We start from the raw sequence: 23510 nt of genomic DNA on the forward strand, positions 1-23510 counted from the left end.
GAAAATGAATTAAGTTATTTTTCTCAAGATTCCAAAACCAGCTTAAAAAACCATCTTTTATTTTTTAATTCTAATTGTGTTTCAACCGTGCAAATTCAAAATAAGTGTCCCCCGTTACTGTGGAACTTTCTACATACATTAAATGAATTAATATTTCTATTATCTAATATTCAGACAAAGGGTTGTCACAGAAAAATCATACACAAATGAGTCATAATTATAATGCAATTGCAAACAGAGTGTTCATAGGTATAACTATTTTGTCAAACACATTGACATACTTCAACAATATGAACAGCCAACTAATGGAAAACATCCGGGCATATAAGATAACCTTTTTCTATAGTTAAGGATACTAGTAGCAGCTAAATTATCAGCATTGTAGAGGTATTAATGCAATTGAAGAATTTAATTCCCTTCAACTTCATGTATGAGATTATGCAGATGAAGATGGGTATTCCAAACATTTGTATTAATTTACAATCAGTTCCAAATATTTTCTATATATACTTAATTTCTGTAAGTGCGATGACGTCGCTTTAAGGAATCCCCACCAGGACCGATTTCACCCTGCACTCCCGTCTCAGAAGCAGGTCGACTAAAGTTTTGGGGAGCCCTGCCTCTATAATGATTTGTTGATCCTGAAGGAGGTGGTTGCCGAATGTGATAATTTAACTGCCCATTTCTATTGGCCACCCCTCTAGAACCAGATCCCTTGCCATTGTAATAATGTGCAGAGTTGTCGTGTGGGCGAATAAGTGAATTCAGAAAATTGTTTGGCTGATGAATCTTACTGTTTGTGCCATGTTCTGCTTGGCCAAATTCGGTTGCACTCACCATATAAGTTAGTTTGTCTACAGAATCCAGTGTTTCTGAGATCCCTGAGCGTCCATCATAAGATAGAACACTAGATATTGCATATATGGAGGCGCTAAAGTTTTCAGGAAGTGTTTTACGTGGCTCCCTCACCTATAAATCATCAACGAAACCAAAAACAAGCTTAATATATGAACACAGTCAACAGAGCATGTAATGATACAACTACCACAAAAACACTTAAGTTCACCTTGAACAAGGTTGCTGCAGATAGTCTCTCCCTCAAACAGTATATTTGAGCAACATCAAGAGCAGTTGTCTCGAAAGCGAGCCACCGATCAACAACCAATTTAACTGTATTGTCGGGAGAGGACATCATTTTTTCACCTTCTATTTCCAACTTGCTATGCTTCTCTGCTATATGATCATCAACGTCGTCCAGATCAGCGTCTTCAGATTCACTCCCCTCATCATCATCATCATCATCATTATCATCATCCTCTTCATCATCCTCCTTACTAGGAGCTACTACAATCTCTGTTGCTAGCAATAGCAACGGAAGTGGCCCAATAACACTGCAGTTCCTAATATGCAAGCCGCCATCTCCACGGGTCACTTCATCAAATATGAGTAATGGCTGGTCATCCAAATTTCTTGTTGATAACTTAAAGTTTGTTGAATGAGGGTGGAGTCGAACCTTCTCCCCTCCGGAAGTCTCTACAATAGCGCGCCTTCCTTTTTGGGGAAGCAGTTTCCCAACCATTGGATATAAACCAGCAAAAAGAACAGCATCAAGTATACCAGGGTCATGTGCATTGAGGCTACAATGAGAAACATCTTCTGGAATAAACCCATTCCGGTGCAACTCTGACTGAAGTTGCTTACGCATTCCAAAGAGCATATTCATGGTGCCAGAAGACACATAGTAATTAGAACAGAACCTTGCTTCTTGACCCCTTTCCTTAGCCTTCTTCCAGCACTCAAATGCAGCTATTAGTGCTAGCTGATCACTATGTCCACCATATAAAGATGCCAGCTCTTGTTTAGCGGCCGCGGCTTTTTTCTTATCATAAGGTGACATGGGAAGTGTAAACGGATCTCTGTAATCTGAGGCACAAGCTAAAGTCAAGGCAGGATCAAGGCAGTTCAATAATATGGCCAAAAAGAGCATCTTGCTTGTTAGGGGATGCACTGGTAGAGAACCTAATTTCTCCCCAAGCTCAGTAAGTTTCTCATCAGGTGTCAAGGCCCCAATATCTTGGAGAACAATAATTGCATTACGCATGCTTTCAAAAACAGGAGGATCCAATGTCTTCTTCAAAAATTCATCTATTTTGCATTGTGGATCCAGAAGCTTTACCTGTCAGTGAATAAAATAAGATGAAGGAATACCCAACAAACATCATAAAAGGACAATAAATTGCTCTAGTGATTATTCACCAAAAGGACAGCAGTGCTCAGGTTTCACAGCTGTTACTACCATATTACACACAAGTAAAAAAAAGAAAAGAAAAATTGGAATTTCTATCGGTGATAAATATACGACTCCTGGGATAATGAATAGGAAGAGGGGGAGGGGAGAAGACCTGTAAACAAAGTTCCTCAATTGGCATTCGCTTTATTTCAGGAACTTGAAAAGCTGGTAGTGAAGCTGCTCGAAGTTTTGAATAAAGATGATAGCAGATACCAGGCTGACAACGTCCTGCACGTCCCTCACGTTGCTTTGCACTGGCTTTTGAAATCCAAGAAGAATGAAGAGTTGATACATTATTATACGGGTCATAGCTTTTCTCTTTCATCCGACCACAGTCTAAAACATAAACAACATCATCAATGGTGATAGCTGTTTCAGCAATATTGGTTGAAAGAATGATCTTTCGGCAGCCTGGAGGTGGCCTGTTGAAAACCTTCTTTTGCTCCATCGAAGGGACCATAGAATGAAGTGCTAATATGATAAACTTATACGAATCCTTGAAAAAATTGCTAGTCTCTAGTATCTCTTTTGTTTTCTTTATATCATCCCACCCTGGGAGAAAAACAAGGATTGCTCCATCTGCTGAGTCGCTACATATTTTTCTCAACAATTTCTCTATGAGGACAACATCAATTAGTTCCGAATTGGCTTTCGAAAAATATTTGTCAAGTAACTCATTTTCTTCCTTTGAGTTATTAATGCCCTCTTCAATGTGCTTTTTCAAAATTTCAGCAGCTTCGTCCTGATTCCATTGTTCAGCCCACTCAAGTGCTGTTCTTCCATCATTGTCTCGTAAATGGCAGTCCGCACCAAATGAGAGGAGCATGCTAAGGTCGCCCACTCTGCCTTTTCCAGCATATATCATCAACGCAGTTACTCCAGTCATTGAATGCTGAAGATTTGCACCTCTTTCACAAGAGACTAATTCAAGGAGAGGAACAAACTCGTCACTTGACCAAGCCAAATCAATAGCTTCATCTATGGCTACTTTACGTTCCTCAGCCGACTCCAAGTCATCAGTTGCACATAATGAGGTAGAATCGAGGTGATTATTTTCGGATGATTTTAGGAAAGAAAGTACATCCTCTAGGTAGAAAGTTTTTACCTGTAACAGATGTGCTTTATTAAATAAATTGTTACTTTAAAAGAATACACAGCATAAAATGAAGGGAAAGTTATACAGGATAAGTGAAGCCAGGCACTCTTATGATAGGACAGCCACCAAAATACTGTGAAAACCGTTCAGCATCAAGTGTAGCACTCATCAACACCTGCCAGATCATACTAGTCATAACCAAACAAACTACAGAATTCTTACTTCAGAATACAACAAAAGAATTCTTTCTTATATAAATAGCACACGACTAAGAATGAAATACAATTCTCACCAGCCTTAAATTAGGATAAGATGGAAGCATGTCTCTGCAAATGGAAACAAGAAATATCAGTAAACCCATCTCGACCAAATAATATAGAAGAAGAATAAATCAATTTCCCAAAATATAATTACAAGCATCAGTATATATTTTGTTTGCTGTCTTTGGTAATGGTCAATATAAAACTGTAATGATCACATACATTTCTCTGTTAAAATTTAACACTTAATCACTTCTCACCGATGAAAGGGGTATAAACTACACTAAGATGCTAGGGGCAACAAGTGTATATGCTGATTCCAGATTCTTATATTAAAATCTCAAAACATATATTATTTTTTCTACCATCACAACAAATCAAAATGTCCTGGACAATTGTTTCATGACTCAAGGCCAAGACTCAAACTTCTGTAACCTTAAATATGGGAATGTTGTATATACTATGTAATACCTTAAATGCATCCTCTATGTCACATACGACCATCAATTTATGAAGCAATCAATAGTAATAGGCCTAATGGCATGTTTGTGCTGTACATCACTTGGATCTACTGTTGTACTGACACCTTCCACAATTTATGCTTTTGCGGTCTCAGTTGTTTAGACCAAACAATGCTCAGCTAATTCATTGCTTAAAATTTTTCTTTTGAGATCCTGCCATAAACATGTATATATTTGTTTTACAACATAATATCCAAATCCAAATAAAGGTAGTTCATAATATCCAATGTAAATAAAGGTAGTTCATAATATCCAAAGCTCGTAACTACCGAACTTCTGTTGTTTCGGCTTTAATAATATAGTATAGATATATGGAGATGTATTGTTTGATTATAAAAAGACTTTGGTTTAGTGGCTGAATTTAAAATGGCTTCTCTTGGTTTGCGATCTTAACAAATTCCTCTCCACACCCTTGGAAAATATTAGGAGTAATGGCTCTTCTGCGATTGGACTACCCACTACCCATTTCTTAGGGTTAGTGGCCTTTTTGTAAGTGGATCACCTTAGCCTAGGGGGTTTTATGCCATTGAATCACCTTAGATCAAGCAGGTCTTCTGCGATTGAATCACCTCAGATCCGCTAAATCTATCTTTTGAATGTTTTTCTTTTATTATTCAGATTTTTTATGTTCATTTAAGGGTAAGCGTAGTTTTCCACACCAATTTGTCCAGTTAGTTGTTAGAGAGATCAAGGACTTTCCAAAGACAAACATAATAGTGTTCGACTACTATTCACACCTAGCACTATTGTTTTCTAATATCACTATCGCCGTCGCTAGTATTAATACCGATCTATAGAATATACTTGCTACATTTTGAGAAAAAGTGTCAGGCAAACCTATTCAAGAACATGAGGAAATAAAATTACATGGTTAGCATGTTCTAACTATGAATAAAATCATATTGTTAAACCTTCTAAATTATGTCTTTTAAAATTGAAAAAGAAGAGGCTGAAGAGGAGTTTAGAATTGAAGAAGTTGTAAACATGTGATGGAACACAATTACACGTGTTAGGCCCTGCTCACGAGTTATTTTGGGAGAAAAAGTAAGTGAACATAAGTGAAAGCAATGAACTTTCACTTTCATCCCACTTTTGGAGTGAAAGTTATGGAGTGAAACTATGTTATAATTGCATCCATTTTCACTTGCTTTCGTCCTTTTAAAAAACTCGAGAGCACAAATAGGAGTGAAAGTTATATAACTTTACTTCCTCTTCACTTGCTTTCCTCCCTGTTTATAACTCGGGAGCAGGGCGTTAGGAACAGTTAATACATCAGAAATTCTGAATTTTTCCATGTTGAATCAAATATCTTGCTTATGGAGTTGTAATTTGAGATCTTCAAGTTATGCATCTCATCTCCTTGTGCAACCAACCAAACCAAACATACCTGATGGATCAATTCCTAAATTGTATACAACTCGTGGATGAGGAGATGACGAGGAAAATGGAAGTAAAATATTAATTTGTATATATTTCATGTTACTAGTTATAAATAAAGTTGGTTGTAATTTATTAGAACTTAAGTATCATAGCAGAATAATTCAAAAACAATATGGTTCATCTATAACTATTTTCCACGTTATTAGAATTTTATTTGGTAGTGAAGTACACTGTACACAGTTTTTACACCTCTACTAGACAACTTTGATTGCATAATTGAATTCGTTTTCTAAATTCCTTTCATAGTTTGTGATTCTTATAAATTATTGTCTTTCGCACTTATGTAACTCTAGGGCTAGTGATTCTTCAGCAGGTGGACAGACGAGACAAGTAAGTCAACGTCTACAGGAGCTATAGGAGTACATAACCTTGGGGCATACTCAAGTACAAAAGGATCGGTAGATTTGGTGCATAGTGCATACGAAGTAGCAAGCGGATTACAAAACACTTTACGTGACCTTATGTACCAATTTGCTTTATCATATTGATGTCAAGTCAATAAGTTTCTAAATTTGCATATGTTTATTATTAAAAACTCATGCACACGTCTTGTCTTTGACAAAACTCGAACCCTCGACCTCTGGTAGGCGGAGCGAGGCCGGTACCATCTGGCAAAGAGGTCATTGGTCTAAATTTGCATTTTATTTACAATGACACGTTTTTTAAGCATTGGTATGTAGAAGCCAATTATATCTTAATATATTTAAGGTCAAGCGAATAGAACTTGCTGACTTATGCGAACATATAATATTAATGATTTTATTTTAATGCCACAAGTTGGAGATTCATCGGATTCTACTACATCAGAGTGTGCTCAAATGTAAACTTACATCTGAGGCTTGGCACTTATTTAAATTATGTGTTGTAAACTTGCAATATATTTGGCCAAAAGCCAAGTAAGAAATGTATCCCAAAACCCAAATATTTGAGGGAAAATTTATCTTTAAAGCACACAAATTGTACACATTTTTAAAATGTGTTGTGGGTACTATTTTGGGGATTTTATATCTAAATTGTGCTAAACCTTCGATTAGAAAAACAATTCCTAAACCTTCAATATGTGTGTGTGTGTGTGTGTGTGTGTGTGTGACAGATTTCTAGCAAAGGAGTCGGCATATCTAGAGCAACATATACCTAATAATTGCCAGCATGAAATCTGAGAAACGGTCACGCTCATGAATTTCATCCTGCAAAATGCAAAGTGAGCAAGGACAATTGTGAAACATATAGCTTCAGCTTGTAACCTTTTATCAATTTTACACACACACACACACACACACACACAAACACACACACGCACACACATATATATTAAAAACATACAACAAAACTGATGCACACAAGCAAATAGTTATGAGCGAGGACTGAGAACATAAATTATACTTGCATATATATAAAAGAATATAGAAACTATATCATATTAATAGAAGGTAAGCATGTTTAACCCAGTTCATAAACTGCTCGTTTCACTTACATGGAATTGCCAGTCGAAAAAATTGCTGTTTACATATCTGGTGCTTGTTAATTATTAAGATAATGTAGCATGACATCATACTGGCTTAAAAACACTGATGCAGGCTCAGGAAAGAAGTTTTTAGTTCTATACAAGAGGCGGGACCTCTTCTATTATTAAGAGAGCACATACATATAAACAGAGATTCTCCTACTACTTTCTCTTCCCTTAATCACCGGTCTTTCTCCATTTCTAATACAAAACATTTATATCTTGACAGTAATACACATTCAAAACAGTAACCAACATTACAGACAAAGACGACATAATGATACCTACATTGGGAAAGATCTACTATATAATTTAACTTCTACTCGTACAAGTTGATACTGAACCAGAAAGGGAAGCAGTTCATTTCATTCAAAATATGTGAACTTGTACAAAGTTACAGTATATATTTGATGTGTTTTGTTGCTAACTCTCATTATATGCGATATCTCTATTAAAATCAGTAGACTGTTCACGTAATTTCAAATTTATTCCAAGTCCAGGTGACCATTTGCAAGATACCTACTAAAAGTTAAGGGAAATGTAAATCATGGTTTTAAAGGGTGCAAACAAGAAAAAACTGAGTTGGAATATACCACAATAATGTGAGTTATGTTAGAAATGTCATCCTTCTCCCTTCTTAAAGAAACTTTTTCCAACCTATCACTGCCTTTAGCAATGAGCACCCTTAACAGGACCCCATTAGTGCAAAATACAATAGACGAATGCCTCCCACCTTTGCTTTCTAACCTTATCTGTAACATGCAACAAAAATAAAATTTAGTAATTTTTAAGCTGTATGTGTTTAATTAGACAAATAATCAAATACAGGGAGCAGATCACTGTAGAAGCCAAAATGAAATAATATATGAAATTGTGCGACCAAGTGGAATGTGGCCGAACCATATCAACTGAAGGGCACCTTTTTACTTATATTGGATAAAACAATACATCTCCATTTTGTAATGACTTTGCTCTTGGACATCCTAATTACTATCACAATATTGTTTACATTATAAAACATGTTTTGACCTATAAAACTGGTTTACAAGTTTCTGGTAAATATTTTCGATGACTTCTTATACAATATGTACCTATGTTGACTAGATTTTTGTTGGCTTTCAGTACCAACTGCAATCTTCTGGTGTCTTATCTAACGTTTTATATTTTTTTTCTTATGTCAATTTTAATAATTTTCATCCTTCAAAATCTTCAAACCATATAGAATACTTTTGCAGCCCACTCCAAATATTTCACGAATATTGGTAATATAGAATGTCTAACATGAAATTGTACTTAAATGACCTCTAGATATTTGTCTCATGCTTATAAATGTGCAAAGCATAGCATTTGATTTACAAAACTAATACGTAAATCAAAGTGAAAGAACTGTTATCACCTTGTAACCAACACATTCCCCTATATTTTCACCTCTTTCAGAAGAAATCCTTTCTGCAACTACAAAATATAAACATATGCATATATATCAAGAGATAAGGTCTTCGGCATGGCTGAAAGACGTTCTTGAATATAATATAAAGTATGTGCATGTGTGTGCCTGAGCGTGTAACAGACAGAGGCATTAAAAGACGCATGCCAAGACAACCAGTAACACCTGATGTTGCTGATATTCTCCTTGGTTGAGTGCAAACTATCTTACAAGCCTCGCCCTTACTCCACATATGATCCAAAATAAATTGTGGGACCTGGATCAAAATTATATAAGAGGCCGTTTGGAAACATGTATTTCATTTCAAATGATGGATTTCAAATAACAGGATTTGAGTTGTCAATTTAAAATTCTCAGATTTATACTAATATTTGAATGTGTTGATTTCAAATGAAATCCAAATCCAAATTCCCAAACAGGTTATTCGTTATTTGATCAAATCTAGGATTTCAAATGAAATCTAGGTTCCCAAACAGGCCGTAAGACAAATCCCTTATAAAATATGGCATCAAATAGCTCGCAAGCTTATCTTTTGGATGCATAGTATATTACAGATACATGTAAGAACAGGGACTGAAGCTAGACACTATAAGCATGTCTTGTTTTCATGTATAATCTCATATAGTGGTGATATAATTTGATGCATAATTTAATTCCAATTTCCAATAAGACCATGAGCCGCAAACATTTGGTCGAATAAAATTGTTTCATATACAGTAATACAGGAACATCCTGTAAGAAAATATTTATCTGTGAAGAGGCGAGGAATGTTTAACATCAAGATCATCAAGTCTATTAAAATATCAACATATGCCATTGGATCTTACGTTATACTATCAAACAGTTCAAAATTCCAAATACTAAAATTTTGAAATTATACTTTGAACAGGGTAAATATATCCCGCACCTTCTAATCGGTCATGAATTTGGACACGATTATAAATCAAAAAACTAACAAGGAAGTCATATGTTAGGGTTCTTGCCTAAAAAGTTGCTACACTTAATAACAACTCCTTTTCAACAAAATGTAAACAAGTTCCTTTACTATGACAAAGAGTATATCATCATCTGCTTGCAAAAATAGATTCTTATTTTGAGTATTTCAAAACTTTTATAACTGCGTTTTTTAACTGACAGAAATCTGTCAAAATAGTGTATTAGGGCAGGGATTTAAAGAGTAGAAAGAATCTGAAATAAATTAATAACTCAGATTAGCCAGAGAGTAGCAGGAACCTGTGTGGTTTTTCCGCATCCTGTTTCACCAGATATCAGTACTACCTGCGTCAAACATCAGAGGACGAAATAAATCTTCAGAACAGAGAACTGCGGTGTTTTACATAATAGAAAAACACGACGATAAAACATGGAACAATCAAGAAGTGACCAAACTACTCCAAGTTCAAAAAGTTGAAATGTAAACCAAAAGTCACTTCCCATGCCAACCTGCACTGTACAGGACCTGCTGTTACACTTACTCGGACTTTACTATACAAACATTTTGCAATCAATATATCATTCTTTATTAATTGCTGACTAAACTGACATTATAATGTATAAAAAAGAAATCTGACAGATGATTCCTGCAAAACTATCATGTGCGCAAGAACTAGTAGAAGATACCTGATGAGAATCAATTGTCGATGTAATGACATCTTTGAAGGCTGCAATGGGAAGCTTTGATCTCTTCTCAGTGATCTGCAACGGATAAATCAAGATAAAGTTTTAATAAAACTCATAAAATGGAACTACTCATGCTTTCATGATAAGAGTTCATCTGTCTAATGTACTAATTTCAATTGAAAATTGTTGAGTACATTATATGTTTGCCAAAATCATATTAGTCCATGATGATGGTACTTCATTTCTATAAAACCAAATTGTGAGTAAAATCTTTAAAAGGGCAGTTCTTACACATTTACGACTCACCAACTTTGTGAGCCGAAAACAAAAATTAAGACTATAACGGCACCAATAAATTTCATAAGAAGTTATTATTGTATCTTAAAACCTGTTTTAGTGTGGAGACGCTATTCACTCTAGATGCAAGTGATTCTGCCTTCTTTTTTATATCGGCCTTGCTCAAATCAGGTCTGCAAAATATATCATCCTTTTTCCGTTTCAATTTCTCAGTGTTTCCACCAAGTTTGACCTTTTCTTCACCGATATCATGATCATCCGGTGGATACCTACTAAATAGATCCTGTAACACCAGCTGTGACTCTTCTGAAAACGTAAAGCAAGGCAGTTTTTCCTTTTTCATTGTACCCGATTTTACTTTATTCTTGAAAACAGAAACACGCCGTTGATCACCACGCCTGCACAGACTCAGCGCATTAACGCCTACGAAAACTTGCTAGTCACCGAACAACAACATAAAAACTTAAACGACACAATAAAGGCACATTACTACACTGACCCCGAGCTTTTGGACCTCAATCCCATTTTCCTGCACAATATATGGACCGCAGCACGCTCTAAATTTGTAAGATTAGCCTCAAATGTGTATGCTGTTTCAAGTAGAGCTATAATCAAAAACACAATTTGCATCTAACAAAAATAACAACCTAGAGTGTTGAATCGGAACAATGAACATAAATAAACAAGGAGTACCTTTGTGATTAGATGTACGGAAGTCCTCAAGTAAAGTCTGTATCTTAATTCGAGTAGCTTCTGCAATGTTAACATCATTCTTCTTATTCTTATTATTCATTTCTCCACCTCCGCCTCCGCCTCCCTTTTGTTTCTTCTTTCTCTTCCCCGCTGAATACATCATATTCAAATTACAATACACACACAGATACTAAACAATTTGTAATGCCTGCTAGCGCTGCTTCTTTTCCAATTCTAGGTTTAGATCAGTCCGATGATGTATCTATCTATGTGTATATACTTTCAAGTGCTTGCTCCTCCTGCTTGCAATTTCCACTTTTTTCCATATTTTATTTCATTATTATCATTAAACAGCATCTTTTTTTTTTTTTTAAATACATACTACTTTATTATTGATTTTTTTTCAATTCACCATATCTATTTTCTCGTCGTAATAAATAATACATGTGCACACGAGAAGCCCCGTTATCATAATTGTAAATTTTAATGTCTCAAGTAGAAAGACCCGAAAATATGGCCTCCAATATCATTTGATATTAAATCATGTAACATTTTATTTTAAATAAAATAGAAGAAAATTATGAATAGTACCATTGTGTAATTGACTTCTCTAAAAGGTACCATTTCGTGTTTTTGACTTAGAGGTGGTATCATTCAGTTTATGATCCGTTAACGATATTATCATTTCGTCCATCAAAACATTAAAAATGTTAGTTGACCGTATTTATCTCTTATTTTTCCTTTAAAAAACACATAAAACACAATTGATATCCGTATTTTTTCTCTGTATTCTTTATTTAGGGTTTAGGGTTACTCCTCCTTTCGATTCTCAGTCACCACCACCATCAGTAATTTCAACTCAGCCTTCATGCCCTTCATTCGCTATCGACTCCAGTGAATTTGCCGCAACGAAAACACCCGTTCTTTACAAAATCAACACAGCCTTACTCGACCTCTCCTATTTCACTTTCCAGACCCGTTTCCGGCCACTGCCCCGGCCACCAGATCAAACCCAACCACCACCAAATCACATAGCAAGCACAGGATACAAACATAGTCATACCAACTCACTTAATACATGTATATAAATCAACCCACCTGCATCAAGCTTCTAGATCGGTTGAAATAAGCGCTCAAAACCTAATCCTTTTTTCGCTCCGTATCCCACCGCCTCTGTTGTACATATAAACTGAATATCTCCTTTGTTTTTGATTTTATTCTCATCCAGATATACACACGATGCACGCAAAGAAAAAAACAGTACCAGATGTATTTTGTGTGTTTTTAAAGGAAATATACGAAATAAAACGGTCAACTAACGTTTTTAACGTTTTGATGAACGGTATGGTAGTATTGTTAACGAATCATAAACTGAGTGGTACCACTTGTAAGTCAAAAACACGAAATGGTACCATTTAGAGAAGCCAATTACACGATGGTACCATTCATAATTTCCCTAAAATAAAATCCTATATGAAATCGCGCTAATAACCTTATTTCATCTAACGTGTAGCGTTTTTAAAAGAAAAAACGTTACATGAACTGGTTATCAGTTGTCAAATCATAGTTTCATCATCTTCTGCATATGGATTTCAAAACCCACGATTTGCTTATTCCTATTGATGACACGCCATCTATTTGAATGCTGCTTAGAAAACTATTGTTGAGATTTAATTACAGAAATTAAGCGGAGCCCGAACTGAATTATCAAGAAAGCCAAGGGTCGTGTCACAACAAGAAATCATAGAAACGGTCAGGAGATGAATTCTTGATTCTAGGATTAAAAGGCTACACAAATTAGCATTAGATTACTTTTAAAAACTATAATGCTACACAATGTAGCGTTGTATATTTTAAAATAAAACGCTACTTCATCTACGTTTCTAAATCATATCTGAGGTCATTTTTCAATGCTCCATTTTTTGCGTTACCATATGATATTATATTTTTTGTTGATTATTATGTTCGTTTGTTTTATCTCTCTTCGATTTAAAGTTCGTAGTTACGTTTTAGTTTTCATCTTTATTGACATACAAATAATGATGTGATTATTATATTACTTATAATATCCAGTGCTATGAAAAAATCTGAAATATCCGACATCCGTCCGAAAAATCCGCATTTGTTTCCGAGATAAAAAGTATATTATCCGTATCTGAAACAAAACGGATATTATCCGAATCCGACAATTCCGGATATACGCATATTCGTATCCGATTAATATCGGAATCCGAAATTATACACACACACACACACACACACACTAGCTTAAAACCCGTGCAATGCACAGGCGGTTATAATATTTGTTATTTTATTGTATATATTTTAGATTTAACGAATTTTATTGAAAGTAAAATTGTGATAGAATCGTGGCAAAAAAAAATTGATATAGAATAATGTGGTTAGAAACACTTTTATTTAACAGCTGAATAAATTCTTAATAGTTAAATCGTTCAAATAGCTGATTTATAATTAGGTCAAATATATATTTTTAAATAAGAGTGTTAAAATATTTTTTTTACATGTTGCTATAATTTAAGGAGACCCATAAACCCTGATAGAAACAACCCAGTTAGCATTTTAATATTTAGTTATTAATAGTTAATAATATATTATAAAACACATTATAAGTTAAAGGGAAGCGTAAACTCAAATATTGATCATAATACTAACCTAATTTTTAATGTTTTAATTTAATAGACAATAAAAAATAAATATTATAATTTGTTATAAATTAAGGAGGTCCATGGATCGAATATGAAATGGTTTATTAAACTTGATCGACCGACCAATTGAACTTTTTATTTTTCGGTTTTAATAGTACAATAATAGATAGTATAGTATAGATTTGTAATATCATTTTTAACTTGAGACCATTGGAGTATTTAAAAAAACGTTAATATATTTGGGTCGAAAAATATCACCATTTATTTATTAATAACATTATACACACACACACACACATTGCCCGTGTTAATTGTAGAAGATCGGTTTTTTTAGTTAGAAAATATTAAAAAGATATGTGTTTTAGTTAAAAAGGTAATTAACGTATTCCTCAATATTCATTTAGAAGATCGAATTTTCTAGTTAGGAAATATAAAGAAGATAACATATTTTACTTAAATAGATATTTGTTTATATAAATAGGCTTGTATTTCGGCCCAAAGTTAAAATAAATAATTAGTTATTTAGATAGACCCGTATTTCGGCTAAAGTACCGAACGACCAAACTTTCAATTTTTCGGCTTTAATAGTAAAAAAGATAACATATTTTAGTTAAAAATAATAATTAGTGACATAGATAGGTCCGTATTTCGGCCCAAGTACCGACCGACCAAACTTTCAATATTTTAGCTTTAATAGTAAAAAAATAACATATTTTAGTTAAAAAAATAATTGATTATATAGATAGGCCTATATTTCGGCCCAAAATTAAAAAAATAGATTAGTTATATAGGTGGGCCCATATTTTGACCCAGGTACTGACCGATAGCTAAAAAGAATAATTGATTATATAAATAGGCCTATATTTCGGCCCAAAATTAAAAAAATAGATTAGTTATATAGATTTGCCCATATTTTGGCCCAAGTACCGACCGACCAAACTTTTAATGTTTCGGCTTTAATAGTATAGTATAGTATAGATATATATATTATTTTATAGCTTCATAGTTAGTGTATTTTTATATATGTAATCTTAAAATAATATATTTATATAAATTTTATATAATTGTGAAATATTATAGACATATATTATAATATCATTTGAGTTTAACATTTTAAATATAACAAATTTATATTGGAAGATAAATAAAATTAAATTTTTGAATAAATATAAATTGTCTTTAATGAATTCATAACTTAATTTTTAAAAATTAATTTTTAATTTTTACTCTATTTTTTATTTTTAATATGAAAATAAAAATCTTATTAAAATTGGATTCGGATCTGGATATTATCTGTATCCGGATAGTATCCGTCCGATTTGGATTCGAATATTGTCGTTTAAAAAATTTCGGATTCGGATACAGTTATAAATTTTCGGATCCGGATACTGATAGATCCATATTCGAATTATCCGTTTGACACCCCTAATAATATCTATGTGTTTATGTTATATCTATTTTCTACAATGATGCGTAGTTGTATAATGATTTAGATAGTGGAGTCAATAATTGTGCAATTTTGTATAATAATTATGGTGTTTTTAACGATTATTAAATAGTGATGTGTTTCATGTTATATAGTAGTTAATTTTGATGATTTATTTGTTATTTTATGTTGATTTTTTTATTTGATTTTATATTTCATAGTATATTGTTTGATTTTGTGTTTAATTGTTGTTGTTTCGGATCAAGTTGCGGTAATTTATATAATATTAGTGTTGTTGATGTTAGTCATGTTGTTTGATCAACTAGAAGTGAGCAATCCGTAACTAATTACTTTGCTTCCCCTAATGGTATGAGGTACTGTGTATCTCGTTGTGTTGTAGCAATTGATACCCCGTTTTGTAATCAGGTATTTGAGCTTAGAAAAGGCTTATAAGTTTTACAAGGAGTATGGGAAGTTGGTTGGATCTGATGTACGGAAAGCAATGGCAAAGAAAGATTCTGATGGTACAATAATATTGAAACACTTTGTCTGTAGTAAAGAAGGTTTTAATGATATTAAAATTGTAATTTTTGATGGAGTTGTTGCCGAAGAAGGCACGGAAAGACAAACTGTATCATGCACATGCAGATGTAAGCCAAATTTGTCGTCAGGATTATGAGCCAAATTTTTTTTTGTTTTAAGCTTTGTTGAACTTCACAATCATCCGTTGGCTAGTGAAACTGGTAGGCAGTTTTTGACGGCGGGTAGTAGGGGTGAGTGGATGCGGGTGCGGTGCGGTTTTTGGATAAAACCGCAACCGGAACCGCATATCCTTGGTTTTAAAAATCAAAAACCACAACCGCAACCTAATTGTCGGTTTCGGTTTCAATCGGTTTGGTTTCGGTTAAAAAACCGCACAAAGCAATGAAAGAATTATTAACTATCAAAACTTATTTAAAATCCCTCCAAAGTTCAAACAAAATTAAAATATGAAAGTATGAAAAATAACTCTGCGCTGCAAGATTCACCAAGTCATCTGTATTCTGCAATGCATGATGCAGCACAAGCAACTTACTAAGTGTGAGACACAAAATTACATACGCAATCAAACTAATATACTGAATGAACTAGACAAGGAACATTACAAATTATCATTACAAATTATCTTCTCCATATTTTTGATAGAGATCATTACAAATTATTAGTTTGCACATTTGGTAAAACAAATTGAATTCATTTCTCTGTAAAAAAAAATATTTTGAATTCATTTCGGAGTAATCCATGTATCTGCTTTCATTCGAATGATTTGACTTCTGAATTCTTAGTAACTGTGTACATGCAGCTAGCCAGCTACCACATTTGTATTACCAGAATTAGTCTAGAGCTTATGGATTATTACTAGAACTTCACAGACTGCACTCACAAATTTCATAGACCATTAATACACAGATTGCTGTTAATTAGTATACTTATTTTCCTTGTTTTTTCGTATTCAGTTATGATACATCTAACATATTTAATATATGTGTTATTAATTTCTAAAATTTTATATAAAAATTATTTATTTATTATTTAAAATAGTCGGATCAATTCGGTTTTTCTCGGTTCGGTTCCCACCTATAATTGGAACCGACTACTCGGTTTCGGTTTCAGTTTTCTACATTTCAGTTTCAGTTGCGATTCGGTTTTTAGCGGTTTTTTGCGGTTTCGGATTCGGGTTCGGATTTATTCGGATTTTTGCTCACCCCTAGCGGGTAGAGTGATGAAAGTTGATTTAACGAATATAGTTTTTGATGCTGCAAAGATCAATATTAGTTGCAGTAAGACATTTACTTTGGTGAAGGAAATGACATTTAGTTTGTAGCAATATTAGTTTCGGATTCGGTTCAAGATGATCTGAAAACTGGATCGGGTAAGCCCACCTGAACTGAAATCGACACATTACCCGAAATTGCCACCCTAAACTTATAATTACGAGGAAAAGTAAAGCACAAATTCTGAAATAAAAATGATTGTTCATACACACAAATAAAAAGTTAAACCTCGCCGTATAGAAATATATTTTTTTCATGTCTAAAATTCCGTGAAAATATTAAAAAATTATTTTTTATTTTTGAGTGAGGGAGTAATACAATATACGGAACGGAAGAGAGCATGAAGCATGGGTGTTGACGGAAGGTGGAAAAGAAAGAGCGCATGAACGGTTACGGAAGCAGTAGGGCGGAACATGCCAGCAGAATATTTTTTTTTGACAAAATGCAAATTCATTCAATTAAATTAAAATAAGTCTAGTCGGGACAAATCCCCAACTAACAATACAATCAGGTTGATAAACAATAAAACGAGCTAAACAAATAGCCGCATTGTTTCCAGACTGCTTAACAAACTGAATCCAGGGATTCTTGAAATTGAAAATGCATACAAATGCTTCTCGAGTAATCCAGTCTACATCAATCCCGAAAATGGTAGCTTCACAATTGACCTTCACAATAGTTCCATATATGTAGTTAACAAGTAGGAGTAGTTAGGTAAGAAGATCACGTGCAGGCCACGTGAATGAGAAAAAATAAAATAAAAAAAGAGGCGCGACCTATGGGCAAGTGTCGGGCGGCGGTTTGAGTAGTTTGTGTCCCTTGAATAAAAAAAGCCCATCCCATTGGCCATATACAAACACTTTCTGCTCTCCAACTCCAAGTATTTGACGACTCCGCCCACTTTCAACTTATCAGATCTGCTCGCTTCATCTCTCCATCTCTTGCTTCTCTTGCTCTTGTAGGTTCATCTCTCTCTCTCTCTCTCTCTCTCTCTCTCTCTCTCTCTCTCTCTCTCTCTCTCTCTCTCTCTCTCTCTCTCTCTCTCTCTCTCTCTCTCTCTCTCTCCCTCTCCCTCTCTCTCGTGCTTGTATGCATAGATCTGGTATAAGTGATATTGTGGTTAGTTGTAGCTAAAAGTGTTATTTGTATATATATAAAGGAAAAATGGTGAACTCATGGAAACTGGCGGATCATCCAAAGCTACCAAAGGGAAAGGTAGTGGCTATGGTGGTGTTGGATGGATGGGGTGAAGCTCATGACAATCAGTACAACTGTATCTCTGTTGCTGAAACTCCCACTATGGATTCCCTTAAGAATGTACTCTTGTTTTTCTATCTTCTTCTTTTTACTTGTTTATATATTCTCAACCATCATCTCATATCATATCATTTCACATCAGGGCGCCCCTGATCGATGGAGATTGGTGAGGGCTCACGGAACTGCAGTGGGGCTTCCCACAGAAGATGACATGGGTAACAGTGAAGTGGGTCATAATGCTCTTGGTGCTGGAAGGATTTTTGCTCAAGGGTTTGTCCTTTTAATATCCTATCTTATCTAATTACCACTCATCATTATACTCATCAATTGTCTACTTGCTGCTTCTCGTTTATGCACAATTTATATCTCATTCTTTTTGTTATTGTGTAGAGCAAAACTTTGTGACATTGCTCTAGAGTCTGGGAAAATATATAATGGAGAAGGTTTCAATTACATCAAGGAATCTTTCGAAACGGGCACATTGCATCTTATTGGCTTGTTGAGTGATGGTGGTGTACACTCTAGAATTGACCAAGTGCTGGTAATGTTCTTTTTTTAGTTATAATTATTTACCCTCGTGTTAGCTTGGGTTTTTTTGTTGCAAAATATGTTGATAACAGACAGTCAAACTATTCTCCTTTTATTGATGCAGTTGTTGGTTAAAGGTGCCAGCGAACGAGGTGCCAAAAGGATTCGTGTTCATGCTCTTACTGATGGCCGTGATGTTTTGGATGGCTCAAGTGTAGCTTTTGTCGAAACTCTTCAAAATTATCTCGCAGAATTACGTGAGCAAGGTATTGATGCACAGATTGCATCAGGTGGCGGGCGTATGTATGTTACAATGGACCGATATGAGGTAGAAGACTGTTATTATATCTTAAACAATTAATTTTTTTTAAGTATATGTGATTTTATCTATCAACTATGGCGGTCTAGTTTTCTTTGTAAATTAAAAAGGGAAATTAGATGATTACAACAAATTCTCTTCCAAACATGTTTTTGACTTTTCTGTTGAGTAGAGAATTTCAGGGTAAACTATAAGTGAATGTAGTTGAATCCAAGCTGAGAGAAGAGGTGAAATTTAACCTCTGAATACAACAGTCATCTAGTTTCTACTTTCTTCTAGGTCAAAGCTATAACAGAAAGATGAAGGCCTTGTTCGTTTCAATGTAAATAAACTATGTAACTAGAAGTTCCTTGGAAAAAAAGGGTTACTTTGTCTGGTTATCTGATTTTAAAATTTTACAAGGGAACTCCAGTTTCCAAGGTTCTTGTAGTTACCACATCGAAATTCAGTAAAATAGGTTCACCATGGTCATTTCTTAGCTATATAATAAAAAATCAGCAACAATTTACCAAACTTAACCATGTTATTACTTATTGCTCGTTATGTAGTGATGAACCAAATACATGTACTTAAGTTATCTCTTAACTTTTATTTTGAACTTAGTTCCAGGGAAAAAATCCCTGAAATATCTTGCAGCTGCTTCTGAAACTTTTACCCCTTTTTTCTTGTTTTTGTATCCAAATTCCAAACCTAGAAAAGTAGCTGAATTTGATGCTGAATGTCGATTTACATACATGATTATAAAAACATTTTTTGGTGATGCATAGTGCTTATAGACAGTGTATTAGTTTATCTACCGGTGTTCTGTATTATCATCATCTAGGACTAATTGAGGAGTCATTATTAAGCCAAATTTTACCATCTAAGATGTCCTGTTGTATCACACTAACTATATTGCAAAACCTCTATTTAAAGTTGCCTCTTTCTTAATAGTGATTGCAGCAAGCGGTGCTGAACCACTGGCGCGGTTCTATTTGTGCTCCGTGTTTTAATGTGATAATTCTTGTCCAAAAGTGATCTCCACTGATCCTTGAAAAAGTAATTCTGTACGGTTATCATTTATAGAAAATTAATCTATTTTCTTAGAAAAGGCCATTTCGAATAGTTGCTTGTATTGACTATAATGCAGAAGTAGATGTGTGGATGACTGGATATATTTTTAAAGCCTTAAAATTGTCTTTTTTATTTATAAGTTACTGCACTGACTTGTAATAATCTTAATGCAAATTCTACTCGCTATATTACTTCAACCGGAAATGAATGTGCTCCCACTTATGCAGAATGACTGGGATGTTGTCAAACGAGGATGGGATGCACAAGTCCTAGGTGAAGCACCATACAAGTTTAAAAGTGCTCTTGAAGCTGTCAAGACCCTAAGGGCAGAACCCAAGGCTAATGATCAGTACTTGCCTCCATTCGTTATTGTTGATGAAAGTGGCAAGGCTGTTGGGCCTATTGTTGATGGAGATGCAGTTGTGACTTTCAACTTTAGAGCAGATCGTATGGTGATGGCTGCCAAGGCCTTTGAATACGAGGACTTTGACAAATTTGACAGAGTCCGAGTTCCCAAAATCCGTTATGCCGGTATGCTTCAATATGATGGGGAATTGAAGCTTCCTAGTCACTACCTTGTTTCACCTCCAGAGATAGACAGAACATCTGGCGAATACCTGACACATAACGGTGTGCGTACTTTTGCATGCAGGTTGGTTGCGCAGGAAGAATAATTTTCTGTTAATTTTATATGTCTACACACACACACACACATATATTTGTTTATATTTATCTTCCTAGTCCTTCGACTCTTTATCTAAAGTTTACAGCACAACTCCAACCCCAAAAATAGTCAAGTCTGGAGAACTCTTTGCTTTTGCTTCACAAATCACCTTTCATGCCATAGAATTTGTGCTTCTGAAAAACCAAATGAAAAAAATTAAAAATTTCATTATTTTTAATTTTTTAAAATATTGTTCTAATACTTTATGAATTAAATCATGGACTAAGGTTGTGTTCACTTAGATGGAATGAAACAAGGAGAGCATGTAATGGAAAATTATAAAATAGTGTTATGGAGAACAAGAGTATGAGAAAATAGTGATTAAATATGAGTGAGTCTGAATTTTCTATGATGAAGATTGTAGGGGAAACATGATGTTGAAGTGGAATGAACATTCCTTCCAAAACATATGGATTAGATTTCTAGTTCAAATAGTTGGAATGAAATGATTGAAGGAATGAAAATCATAGACCTTTTCTCTAATCACCTCCAGTTTAGAGTTCAAATTTCATTCCATTCTCCCCTCATTACATTCCATCCAAGTGAACGCAGTCTAAAAGTAGAGGCTAAATGTTTGAAAATAAGTAGAGAAACCCAAACTAGGAGGTTCCGGTATATTACCTTTTGATCTGCTTAGAAGTCTATCTGTAACTGTCTTGTTTTGACCTCATTTCTCATGAAATCTCTGCCAAGGTTATTATATATTACATTGCAGGTCATGTCAGCAACCCAGCATATGCTAACTCATGTGTTTGTTTTATAGTGAAACTGTTAAATTTGGCCATGTGACCTTTTTCTGGAATGGAAACCGCTCTGGATATTTTGATGCAGAGATGGAAGAATATGTTGAAGTTCCTAGTGACAGCGGAATTACATTCAATGTTCAACCAAAGATGAAAGCGCTGGAGATTGCTGAGAAAGCTAGGGATGCTATTCTTAGTGGTAAATTCCACCAGGTAAGTCTCTGGGGTCTGGACTATTATTGTTAGCGGGATACGATCTTGGATGTATAATTTTAATAATGTTTGTTCCTGAAGGTACGTGTTAACCTCCCAAACAGCGACATGGTTGGGCATACCGGTGATATTGCTGCTACAGTCGTGGCTTGCAAAGCTGCTGATGAGGCTGTCAAGGTATTATTATTTCCTTAAGTTCATCCATACTGATGTTCTTATACTCTAACTTTTTCTATTTCCAATAAGGTTCTAGTAATAGACTTACGTTCATGGGAAGACAATAAAAATCATGCAACAGAAAACTAAAGATATTGCCTGTATTTCTTTTCTCTTAAAGTTGTGTAGTCAATCTGGCAAAAAAAAAAAAAAATTTGTGTAGTCAAATGTGGGGTTGAAGGAAATTTTGATGTTAAGTCTAAGTTTTTGATTGACCATCTGATCTGCACTATACCGCAGAACCAAAGGGTCAAGTAAATTATGAACTCTAATATCTTAGAGGCCAGACGATATATGTGTTCTGTGGATGTTTAAAATTTATAAATTAAGGCACTGTACATTCCTTTTAGGATGAGGAAATAACAGACAGTTTATTAGCCTCTCTTTCTATATGTGTGTATGTGTGTGTTCTGCAGATGTTTAAATTTCTTAGTTATAGGCACTGTACATTCCTCCCCGTGTCTAATGTTTTGCATTTTCCGATTGCACAGATGATCCTTGATACAATTGAGCAAGTAGGCGGTATATATGTTGTAACCGCAGATCATGGAAATGCTGAAGACATGGTTAAGAGAAACAAGAAGGGAGAGCCGGCTTTGGACAAAGATGGCAATATTCAAATACTTACTTCCCACACTCTTGAACCAGTAAGTGTATTTATACTTCTGAGGTTTTATTGATTGTCCTTCGATGGATGGCTGTCATTAAGGCCTCCTGTGTCATATTTACAAATTACATACTTGCATCACATGTTATGATCATAGCTTTGGGAACTTGTGAATGCATAGTGAAAGGATACTTTGGTGCTTTCAGCTTTCCTATTGGAATTAGATCTTTTCTATTACTGGAGCACTTTTCGTAAATTCATTTCTTATAGGCTGCTTGACATATTCCATGAATGTTATAGGTACCGATTGCAATTGGTGGTCCTGGGCTGTTACCTGGTGTCAGATACCGCAAAGATGTCCCTAATGGAGGGCTAGCCAATGTGGCTGCAACTGTGATGAATCTACATGGGTTTGTCGCTCCTGATGATTATGAGACAACCCTTATTGAGGTTGTTGATTAGTTCAGCTTCAAGTAATCTGAGCTGTTTCAGTAGGTGTCTTAAATGGCATCACATGGTTGTATCCCATATTTATTTTGGGTTCCGATATTTCTAAATAAACCAAAAACCTGATACTTTTAAAATTATGAGGAATCACTAAGAAACGTGAAGCATATGTAGTTTCAGTATATTTGCAACTGCTGCAAAATTTCAATTTTGGTACATTTACACAATGAAATGGTTGAGAACTTCAGAGTTATGATATCATGTTTTACAATTGGTGTTGGCTTGATTTTGTTTGAACAGCAGATCCTGCTTTCTTTTTTTTGCCTTGT

At 34.6% G+C, this 23510-nt stretch overlaps 2 protein-coding genes across 3 annotated transcripts; one reads left to right on the forward strand and one right to left on the reverse strand.

The window, feature by feature from the left end:
* Positions 1-323: 323 nt before the first annotated feature.
* On the reverse strand, positions 324-11479 carry LOC108227338 (DExH-box ATP-dependent RNA helicase DExH6). The gene is made up of 14 exons (XM_017402427.2): positions 11169-11479; positions 10975-11065; positions 10567-10873; positions 10179-10253; positions 9792-9836; positions 8724-8814; positions 8508-8566; positions 7705-7863; positions 6742-6794; positions 3679-3712; positions 3472-3561; positions 2403-3395; positions 1067-2176; positions 324-969 (listed from the first exon to the last, which is right to left on the reverse strand). The coding sequence occupies exons 1-14, from the start codon at positions 11329-11331 to the stop codon at positions 511-513; spliced, it is 3729 nt and encodes a 1242-aa protein (XP_017257916.1). The 5' UTR covers positions 11332-11479; the 3' UTR covers positions 324-510.
* A 6384-nt stretch (positions 11480-17863) lies between these two features.
* LOC108227225 (2,3-bisphosphoglycerate-independent phosphoglycerate mutase) lies at positions 17864-23452 on the forward strand. Of its 2 annotated transcripts, none has more exons than XM_017402266.2 (10): positions 17864-18032; positions 18234-18391; positions 18474-18601; positions 18722-18872; positions 18984-19187; positions 20459-20883; positions 21719-21911; positions 21993-22088; positions 22619-22774; positions 23035-23452. In XM_017402266.2, exons 2-10 carry the CDS (start codon positions 18239-18241, stop codon positions 23194-23196), a joined length of 1668 nt encoding a protein of 555 aa, XP_017257755.1. In that variant the 5' UTR covers positions 17864-18032; positions 18234-18238; the 3' UTR covers positions 23197-23452. The 2 variants fall into 2 exon arrangements, with proteins under 2 accessions (XP_017257755.1, XP_017257756.1); XM_017402267.2 differs by having other exon boundaries at positions 17875-18036.
* The last annotated feature ends 58 nt before the right edge of the window (positions 23453-23510 follow it).

This window comes from Daucus carota, chromosome 6 (genome assembly GCF_001625215.2).
Source record: "Daucus carota subsp. sativus chromosome 6, DH1 v3.0, whole genome shotgun sequence".
Classification (NCBI taxonomy): domain Eukaryota; kingdom Viridiplantae; phylum Streptophyta; class Magnoliopsida; order Apiales; family Apiaceae; genus Daucus; species Daucus carota.